The 10,256-nt window shown below is 51.9% G+C and overlaps 1 protein-coding gene across 1 annotated transcript; it reads right to left on the bottom strand.

Annotated features, from left to right (window-relative positions):
* Positions 1–2,128: 2,128 nt before the first annotated feature.
* TM4SF19 (transmembrane 4 L six family member 19) lies at positions 2,129–9,330 on the bottom strand. Its single transcript, XM_041770947.1, has 5 exons — positions 9,109–9,330; positions 6,741–6,942; positions 6,032–6,109; positions 3,335–3,504; positions 2,129–3,037 (listed from the first exon to the last, which is right to left on the bottom strand). The coding sequence occupies exons 2-5, from the start codon at positions 6,939–6,941 to the stop codon at positions 2,857–2,859; spliced, it is 630 nt and encodes a 209-aa protein (XP_041626881.1). The 5' UTR covers position 6,942; positions 9,109–9,330; the 3' UTR covers positions 2,129–2,856.
* Positions 9,331–10,256: the final 926 nt, after the last annotated feature.

Below are 10,256 nucleotides of genomic sequence, written 5' to 3'. Positions count from 1 at the left end.
CCTGGCACTGAGCAGCAGAGCAGCAGCCTGGGGTGGGTGCCAGGGCCTTGGGCTAGGTGTGCAGCCAGCATCAGCTCAGCGCTGCCTGAACTCTGCCCGCTTTCGCTGCCCCTTGGCTCAGCAGCACCAGCCGCATCTTTTGCTGCAGTCGTGCATCCACTGACTAGCCTGGCACAGAAACCCAGTGTCCCCTGGGGGCAGATAGTGTCTGATCCTTGCTGTTTCACCTGCCTTAACAAATCCTTTTTTTTTTTTTTTAAGATTTTATTTATTAAATGGAGACAGGGAGAGAGAAAGGCAGGGACGCAGGCAGAGGGAGAAGCGGGCTCCATGCAGGGAGTCCTACCTGGGACCGATCCCAGGTCTCCAGGATCACACCCTGGGCTGAAGGCAGCACTAAACCGCTGAGCCACCCAGGCCACCCCATAAATCATACTCCTAATATGCAGACTCTCTCCTCGTTTCTGATTTCTTCAGTTATATTTTTCTCATCCTATCTACTATCTACTATGGTCCAACTACAAACACAGATTAGATGCATAATTTAATTCAATAAATATTTTATTATTCCATCTGTGCTAGGGCCTATAGGTCCAAAAGTGAGTAAAACCCAGATCTTGCCCTAAAGAGTGAACAGATTTTGCTGGGGAGCAATGGGCTGAGTGGAGGACCAATTGCTATAACAGAAAGCTGAAAGACAACCTGTTCCCAAGATGGGCTTACTTTTCTTGAGAGTGATCGTAAACAAGGCAACGTCCTCCTTTCTTTTCTTTTCTTTTTTTTTTTTTAAGATTTTATTTATTTATTCTTAAGAAACACAGAGAGGCAGAGACATAGGCAAAGGGAGACATAGGCTCCCTGCCGGGAACCCAGTGCAGGCCTCCGTTCCGGGACCCCAGGATCACGCCCTGAGCCAAAGGCAGACACTCACCCACTGAGCCACCCAAGAGTCCCAGCCACGTCCTCTTTATCCCCTGATGATGCTCAAGAGGCACGTACAAGGTAAGGGACAGACAACTGTTTTCTTAACAAAATGTTAACCCTGTCCTGACAGATTAACATAAGCCCCTTGGCCCAAAAGCTGATTGGAGGCCAAACCAAGAGCTAGTCGTGGCTTTCAACTGAGGAGAAACAGCCAGGGTGAAAGCCCATTCTGAGTGTGAGGTGGTCCTGGGACGTGGGAGAAGGAAGGGGACGCGGGTGTCCTCTGGAGTCCCACAGGGGCAGCCAACAGCCGGGTGGGGGGCACTGGGGCCCCAGCTCCTTCCTTGCCCCTTCCCCTCGCATCCCTGCTTTCCCCTCCTCTCCCCTGCCCTCCCTCCCCTGGTAATGGAGGGATCCCTGTGTTCTGCAGGCATCTGGAGCTTCTCCGTGACCTGGGGCAGGGCAGGGACAGCGCTGGGGCCCAGGGGGCTGCCGAGGGGAAACTGTGGCACCTGGGGCCCCGCTCCCTTCCTGCCTTTGCCTGCTCTGTGGCTCCAGAGCCCGGGGCGCCCCAGCTCCTTCCCTTGCCAGGACCCATCTCCCCGTGTCTCCCCGTGTCTTCCCCGGCCGCTGCCCCTCCGATGTCCCAGTCGCTCCCCTCCAGCCCTCTGCTGACCCCGCACACCGCCCGGCACCACCGCCTGACCACCGCCCTGAGGTAGGAGATGCACCAGGTGAGAAACAGCTGGCACCACAGCTCTCCACACCCACCCACCCGCCACCCCCCCGTGTCTCCCCTCTACTGAGGCATCCCTTCCACCCATCTTTGCTGGGCTATTTCAAGAATCAGTTCAGACACAAGGGACCCTTCCTTCATCTCTCAAAGACCCCCTCCTTGGAGGTTCGCTGTTCCTCTGAACTCTGCATCCTGCTGACCTCTAACATGGCCCTTACCATATGACATTTAAATTCTCTGCGGGTGTGTTTGTTCCCCTAGATCTGACCATGAGCTTTTCAAGGACAAGGCAGGGCCCAAGGCCAAGGACCATGTCTCGATCATCTTTGGATCCACAGTGGATACCCAGTGTTCAGCACTTACTGAATTGCACAGAAGAGTAAAGAAAAGAGCACTGGTGGATTACTCAGCCCCCGCTGCCCTAACAAAATACTACAGGCCGAGTGACTCAAACAACAGATGTTTATTTTCTGGATGCTGGAAGTCCCAACATGAAGGTACCAACAAAGCTAGTTTCTACTGCGGCTCCCACCCTTGGCTTGCAGGTGGCCACCTTCTGGCTGCTTCCTCATGTGGCCTTGTCTTCTGTGCTTGTGTGGAGAGAGAGATCTAGTATCTCATCCTCTTCCCACAAGGATGCCCGTCCTGCTGGATTAGGCCCCTACCTTTATGACCTCGTTTAACCTTAATTAGGTTCTTAAAGGTTCTCTCTACAAATAGAGTCACATTGTGGGGTAGGGCCTCAACCTATGAGTTTTAAGGACACAAAATTCCATCCATAACAACTGGTTGAACTTGAATTTAGAAGATAAGAGCTCGGGTACTGACTTTCCCTGAACCCAGTTGAGTGCTTTTAGGCAGCAAATCCATTATGCTCTGCAAACCTCAACTTCTGTGACATGTGGCCAGTTTTATGGAGTCGTTGAGAGGCTGAAATGAGACCGTGGCTGGAGGACATTTTGTGAACTATAAATTCCTGCACCTGGTAATGATTTAATTATTCCTTCTACAACTATATCATCTTGCAGTTTACAATGTGACTTAAAACGTATGTATCCTTCAACAGATGTACAAGGAATTACTGTTATTATTACTACAGGAATACCTAAAAGGGAGGTTTGTTTATAATCCATACTGCAGAAAGGATTCAAGGCAGCTTCTGAGTAAAACTTTCACACAGGAGAGGGCATTACCTATCACTTCTCACAGAGGCTGTAGAAAAGGCCCAGGAAGCTGTTGATCAAATGAATGACCACCAGGAGAATCTGGAGGAGGCTGATGCACAGAAGGGTGGAGAAGAAGGACACGTGCCAAATGACTGCTTTAGAAGGCTCCAGGCAGACAGAGTTCCAGAGTGAATGATCATACAAATAATTCCTATCCAAAAAAATAAGGAGACCGGGGTTTGAGGAATAAGTAAGAAAACCAAGTAAACAACCTCAATAAAAACCTGGGGCCTAAAAAAAAAAAACCCTGGGGCCTTCCCCAGCCAGGGTCATAGGCCTAGACTCTTCAGGGTGGCTATTGTGGCTGCATCGGCAAAATTCTGAGCATCAGAGAAGGGGGTGCTAGAACGCGTGACCAAGAGGAGTTTGTAGTCCATCTGTGTGTCTTTCTGTCTGTCTTTCTGTATCTCTCTGAAAAGACTGAAAATCCAAGTCTCCATCCACTTACCTGTTATGCAAGTCTTGGAATGGGTAACCACATTTCCAAGCTTGCGTCTGATTGAAGGATGAGCCATCAAACATGCAAAATGGACCATCTTTCAGGGCTACGCCGGAAGTGATAAAGCAAATCAAGGCTCCAAGAGAAGCCAGGCCACTGGACAGCAGAGCAGTGAGTATCTGTAGAGGGAGAGAAGAAGCCATGAGGTGAGACGGGGTCATGACCAGGTGATGGAGTGATCTGGACAAGTCGAACTTCCCTGGCACTCAGGCTTTTTCCCCATCGTATCACATGGGGACAATGCTGCCCCTGGCACATCCTTTAAAGAATAACCAAGGCAGGGTGGCTGATGAGCGGTCAGTGGATAGAGCCAGGAGGAGTGGGAGAGAAAGCCCTGAGAGGGGGAAGCAGTGGAACCTGGACCTGGGTCTCCCTGGCCCAGTAGGCTCTCCAGGTTGGCATAAAAAACTTTTATATTCAGGGGCCGCCTGGGAGGCTCAGTCGGTTACCGACTCTTGATTTCAGCTCAGGTCACAATCTCGGGGTCTTGAGATAGAGCCCTGCATCAGGCTCTGGGCTAAGCATGGCATCTGCTTAATATTCTCCCTCTCATTCTCCCTCTACCTACCCCCTCCCCACTCATGCATGTGCGCTCTCTCTCTCTCTCTCTCTCAAATAAATAAATCTTAGGAAAAAACCTTTTACATAGCCTCTGGGTAGAAGGGGTGGATGGTCATCGCCTGCCCATTTCTGACTCTTAGAAGGGAAAGCTGTATTCTCAAAAGTTCCAAGCTCCTACCCCTGGTTCCTCTCTTTCTCAAATCAAGCATGCAAGGAAACAAGGGAGGTAGGAGGGAAGGGGTTAGAAAAGAAGGGAAGGAGGGAGACAGACAGAAATTACAGTCAGCTCTGAAGTGACTCCAGTTGTGTCATTGTACTTCTAGTCTGTGCACCACTCACTTCCCTCCCAAAACAAAACGAGTGCATTTCCTTGGCAGGATTCTAGCTTGCTTTTAAATTGGCTTCTTTCTGAGAATACTAGGTCATGTTATCCCTTCCAAAGACTGCATATTTTAAGAATTTAAATAAAACATATATATATATATACACATATATATATGTTTATTTAAAGCTATATGTGTGTGTGTGTGTGTGTGTATATATATATATATATATATGTATATATAGCTTTTATACAGAATCGTGGAGTCTTCTTCCCACGATGTCAGGCTGGTTTGGAGGTTGGGAGGAGCCAGGGAAATGCTCAAAATGTGATCCTGGCCCTGACAGCATCACATCACCTGAAAACCTGTTAGAAATGCACACTTTCTGGTTCACACCAACCTCTGAATCAGAAAAATCTAGGGGTGGAGCACCAGGGGGGTTCAGTAGGTTAAGCATCCGATTCTCAATTTCAGCTCAGGTCATGACCTCAGGGTTGTGAGTTCAAGCCCTACATGAGGCTCAGTGCTGGGCCTGGAGCCTGCTTCCGATTCTTTCTCTTCCTCTAGCTCTCTGCTCCAGCCCCCTCCTTCTAAAAAAATAGTCAACTCTCGTCTCTCCTACCTTCTCCTTTCCTCAGAGAATATATCCTGAGAGAGAGAGAGAGAGAGAGAGAGAGAGAGAGAGAGAGACTGTCTGGGGTGGGGCCCAGCAATCTGTTTTAACAAACCCTGCAGGGATTCTGATACACAAGTGTGAGAACCACTCACTTGCCCAGGGAAAACCTGACCAGACTGAGAACAGATAGTGAATGAAATGTGTGGGTGTTTATATTTAATTCTTTAACATGTAATTCTGAATCAGTGGGGTTTCCAATATGTGGGCTGCAGATATCAAAGTAGGCTGTAGAGTTACTGTAAGGAGTCCACAAATTCGTGTGTCTGAGACTGAATAAGCAATATATATGTACTGAGATTTTTCAGATATGTATAAATGCCACTAATTTACTCTGGGCCTCAGTTTCATTTTCGGTAAAATGGAGTAGTTAGACAGAATAAAGTCATTAGATGATTTCTGGAAAACCTTTCAACTCTAAGAAAAAATAGCCAGGAAATTTTCTTTTTTTTTTCTTTTTATTAAGTAGGCGCCAGGGCAGCCCGGGTGGCTCAGTGGTTTAGCACCCCCTTCAGCCCGGGGCCTGATCCTGGAGACCTGGGATCAAGTCCCACGTCGGGCTCCCTGCATGGAGCCTGCTTCTCCCTCTGCCTGTGTCTCTGCCTCTCTCTCTCTCTCTTTCTGTGTGTATCTCTCATGAATAAATAAATAAAACCTTTTAAAAAAAAAAAGTAGGCTTCACTCCCAGTGTGGGGCTTGAACTCACAACCCAGAGATTGAGTGCATTTCCATCCAGGCACCCCAGGAAATTTTCTATCAATGACACATGACTGCAGTGCACTTAACTTATGTCCATATTATTAAATAGGCTAAAAATAATGGTAACAATTCCTCACATGTTTATAGACATTTCTGGCTCATTAAGCACTTATTCCCTTAATTTGATCCTGTTCACTCCCATTTTATAGATGAGGACCTGATGCTCAGAAGGATTAAGGAACTTGCCCAGCAGCTTAGAGTTATTAAGGGGGTACAGTCAGGACCTGACTTCAAGCCCCAAGATTGAAATTGCCTCTTTACCACTCTACTTGTAGAATAATAGAATGGGGGTACATTCTGGGTATTAGGAGAGTAGAATCTGGTGCTTACACTTCGGCAGGGCCAACTCTTACTGAAGCAGCCATATCTCCAGCCCATCAAGGAGATGAGGGTAGCTGCAGTGAGTACCTGGGAGAGGAGAGAAGAATGATAAGAAGACTTTGGGTAACTGACATTTCTAGCTGCACCTGTGGCTGTTGAAATAGATTGGTTGGGCACCTCACAAGGATTTGATTATCCTGTATCTTCCCCAGAGGGTTTGGCTTTGACTATCAGGACCAAATTGGATGACTAGCCTGATCTGACTCTCTGGATGGCAACATTTACACCCAGCCTTTTAGTCCCAAGCCAAAGTTCACCAACAAGACTTGACAAGTCTTCCTAGGGTCTCCCACTCCTTGGAATTGCCATAGACCCAAGACTAGTTTGCTAGATCAAGCATCCTTTTCTTTCTTTCTTTCTTTCTTTCTTTCTTTCTTTCTTTCTTTCTTTCTTTCTTCTTTCTTTCTTTCTTCTTTCTTTCTTTCTTTCTTCCTTTTTTTTTTTGTTAAGATTTTATTTTTAAGTAATCTCTTACCCAATGAGGGGCTCAAACTTATAACCCTGAGATCAAGAGTCACATGCTCTATCAATTGAGCCAGGCAGGCGCCCCAAGATCAAGCATTCTTGCAAGGAATCCAAACACTACTTCCCTGCCATCTCCCTGCTCCACCTGAGGGGTGTTTGGGGAGTTCACACCCAGCGAACTCCAAACACTTACCATGAGGCCTCCTCCCCAGAGCCCAGAGCCCAGCATGGCATGCTTGCCAATGAGGCCTCTCAACAGGTAGGTCACATCCCAGTTAGGCAAGAGAAGCACCATGTTGGTTCCAGCAGCACACAGGGCAGTAGTCCCAAGGCTCAGCCCCAGGATGCGAGAGCAAGTCCGTGAGCATGCCATCACATCAGGAGACGACAGCATCCTGGAACCAATGGATGGAGGGTCATGGTAGCTCTGCTGCTGGGAGCATCAGGAAAGGGAACACCCATAGCAAGGGTGGGATGGGGGAAACAGACTACAGATACTGTCCCCTCCTGGGGTCAGATCCAGAAGAGCCAAAGAACTTTCTTAAAATCTCTGCTTTTTATAAATAGTCCCCAAAGGATAAGATTTAAATTCTCCATTTTCTGCCAACCCCCACTCATCCCATCATATTTTGCTTATACCTTTATACAGCCAGTGATTATCTGTATTTGGGGCAGGAAAAAATGTTTAAAGGTGTTTAACTCTCTTTAAAAGATGTCATTTTGGGATCCCTGGGTGGCACAGCGGTTTAGCGCCTGCCTTTGGTCCAGGGCGCGATCCTGGAGACCCGGGATCGAATCCCATGTCGGGCTCCCTACATGGAGCCTGCTTCTCCCTCTGCCTGTGTCTCTGCCTCTCTCTCTCTCTCTCTCTCTCTGTGTGTGTGTGTGTGTGTGTGTCTCAAATGAATAAATAAAGTCTCTTAAAAAATAAAAGGAAAACTTGATTAACTTAGCATTATCTGTTTATCGCAGGGTGAAGAGCCTGGTGCCAGGCACAGCCGTGAGCAGGGTGGCTGGTGGTCTGTTCCAGGACTCCTCCGCCCCCTCCCCCCATCTTTCCTTCCCCTGGTCCCAGAGTCCACCTTGCCTCCTGGGCCTCCTCCCAGCAGAGAACTTCCGGCTGCAGTTGCTAATGTTTCAGTGTGGAGAGTTGCCTTCACCCTGTGCCCTCCCCGCAGTGTTTGCTCCCTAAGCCACGGCTCTCAAGAGAACTGGCCCCCCAAGGGCAAGGCCTCCGGGACAGGGGCCTGCGTCGGGGAGTGGGGGCAGGATTTGAAGCAACAGTGACCCTTAGCCCAGGGACGGAGGAGGCTGGAGGGAAGGGTAGGGACCAGGGAAGAGGAGGGTGCTGGCCTCCCCCTAGCCGCCCCCCAGATGGCGCCCTCCTGGAGGCCCCTTCTCCTGAAGTGCTGGCTGCTGGGTCCTCGTCCTCCAGCCCCAGGGTGACGAACGGGCCCTGCTGTCAAGGGCCCGGGCGCCGGGAGGAGGCCAGCCGTCGCCACCCTGTGCCCTCCAACCTCCGGGGTGTGCGCACACAGCTGGGCCCCCGCCCACTGTCCCATGAGGGCAGCTCCCGTATGTCCCTGCGCTGGAGCAAAGGACAGTGTCAGCAAGTCAGTGAGTCGAAGCCACACGCGGTCCCGGGCGACTGATACTGTGTCGGGGCTGGGTAAGGACCTGAGGGCGGTGGACGGCAGCGGGGCCTGGAGCGCCTCACCCCACCTGCGAGTGAGGCCCATGGGCAGGGACACCAGTGCAGCCCCCCCACCCCACCGTCTCTCCCATGGAAAATTCTATCAGGGGAGAATTTTGTAGGGGACGCTAGAGAGCATGAGCGAGTGAGGACGAGCAGGGGGCTGAACGGCCCGGGGAGGGAATCCCAGGCTCCCGCCGCCCAGCGTGGGCCTGGGGAGGCTTGGCCGTTGCGCCAACCCAGTCAGAGTCACATCCGTCTGGACTTCGCTTCCCCTCCGTGACCTGGTCCCGCAGGCAATCACCCAGGATGCAGGACGCAGGCCGCAGGCCGCGGGACCATCCTCAGAAACACTTCCACGGACGTGAGCCTGGACACAGCAAACAGTGCGGCTAATTCGATCTCCAAGAGAACAGCAGATCACCAGGCGAAGCCTTCACAGCGGGCCTGGTCCCACCGAGGCCCCGCAGGAGGGACCGGAGGCCGCGGGCAGACACTGCAGATCGGCTGCCCCCGGGGACGGCGCGGCTCGCACTGGGAGGTGTGGGCACAGCCTCCCGCAGGCCTGAGGCGGGGCTCGGCGACACGCCGGTCCCTTCTGGAGGAGCTAAGCCTGAGGCCCCACGCCCCGAGTCCAGGGAAGGTCACCTCATGTCGCCCTGCAGAGGCGAGGCCCGCCTCCTGGAAGGCTGAGGGCCAAGCTGGGACTTGCCCCCCAGCGAGGCATCCCACAGCCGCAGCCGAGGACGGGCAGGGTCCGAGCGGGGCGGAAGGCCCAGGTGGACAGGCTGGGGCCAAGGAGCCCGGGGGCAGAGGCAGGCCCAGGCCCGGTCAGCGAGTCGGCCGCGCGGGCCTCACCTCCGCTTACCTGCGACCCGGGACAGAAAGCGGCCGAGGGGCGCTGGTCTTCAGGGGAGGCCCTGTGGGAGCCCGAGGGCAGGGCGGCCCTTATGTGAGCGGCCCACGGCCCACGGCAGGAGCTGGCCTGAGCCCTCCCCGATGACCCACGTCTTCATGTGACCCTGGAAGGAACCAGGAGCGAGGCCTCGTGAGCCGGACGTCTCGGTGAGTCAGACGAGCACCCATGAGAAGTACCTCACCCTCCCTTCTTCCCCAGAGCCGCGACCCTTTCCCCAGCTGGCGGCCCTCAGCTGCCCCACCTGCTGCCCAGCCGGGGCTCTGCGGAAAACCCGCCGAGCACAGCAGCCACCTTGTCCCCGTCGCCTCCCTGCATGTGCGCCAGTCCCCCGCTGGCCGCCGTCACCTTGCGCCAGTCACGCCGCAGCGCTGAGTGCGTTGTGCTGCTGGGTTTGGGAGGCCTCTGAGCCCTTGACAAGCCTTCACTCAAGATCCAGCTGAACGTCCGCGGAGGTCTTCCCCGGTTTCTTCACTCCCAGTTAGGCGCTTCATTGTTGCTAATATTAATATCAATATTATATTTAATATTGCTAATATTTTATTGATATTTTATTTATTCATGAAAGACACAGAATGACAGAGACACAGAGAGAGAGAGAGAGAGAGGCAGAGACACAGGCAGAGGGAGACGCAGGCTCCACGCAGGGAGCCCGACACGGGACTCGATCCCGGGACCCCGGGGTCACGCCTTGGGCCGAAGGCAGCCGCTCAACCATGGAGCACCGCAGGCGCCCGGAGAAGGGATGCTTACAACTGGCCATTACATCCTTGTGGACTACAGACAGCTGCTGTCTCTGTGTGCAGATGTGCATGTGCCTGAAGCAAAAGCTGGTAAACAACTATTGAAAAGCTCATTAAGTAGAATCCAGTTTTCATTTTCACTGCAAAAGAGAATCATCTAGAGCCTACGTGAATTCCTGGGTCTTTGCAGAGAACCGAATTTGGGTAAGAGATACTAGGTTGAGCACTCACAAAGCTTTATAATAAGAAGAGACACGTAGTCACCTTATAAAACACATTTACAAACTCTCTCATTAGATCCTGACAGCAGACTTTCCAGCAAGTGACATAAACGTTTGGTCAGCCTTGGGCCGCAGA

Source organism: Vulpes lagopus, chromosome 1 (assembly GCF_018345385.1).
Source record: "Vulpes lagopus strain Blue_001 chromosome 1, ASM1834538v1, whole genome shotgun sequence".
Classification (NCBI taxonomy): Eukaryota; Metazoa; Chordata; class Mammalia; order Carnivora; family Canidae; genus Vulpes; species Vulpes lagopus.
The sequence above is the reverse complement of the archived record's forward strand: the minus strand, read 5'-3'. Positions and strand labels throughout refer to the sequence as shown.

What these genes read in the sequence shown, in the direction of transcription:
- TM4SF19 (XM_041770947.1), bottom strand. Translation starts at nt 6,941, where the DNA reads ATGCTGTCGTCTCCTGATGTGATGGCATGCTCACGGACTTGCTCTCGC. An exon ending in TCTGGGGAGGAGGCCTCATG is followed by an intron (nt 6,110 to 6,740) that starts GTAAGTGTTTGG and finishes CTCCTCTCCCAG; the next exon opens with GTACTCACTGCAGCTACCCT. An exon ending in AGAGTTGGCCCTGCCGAAGT is followed by an intron (nt 3,505 to 6,031) that starts GTAAGCACCAGA and finishes CTCCCTCTACAG; the next exon opens with ATACTCACTGCTCTGCTGTC.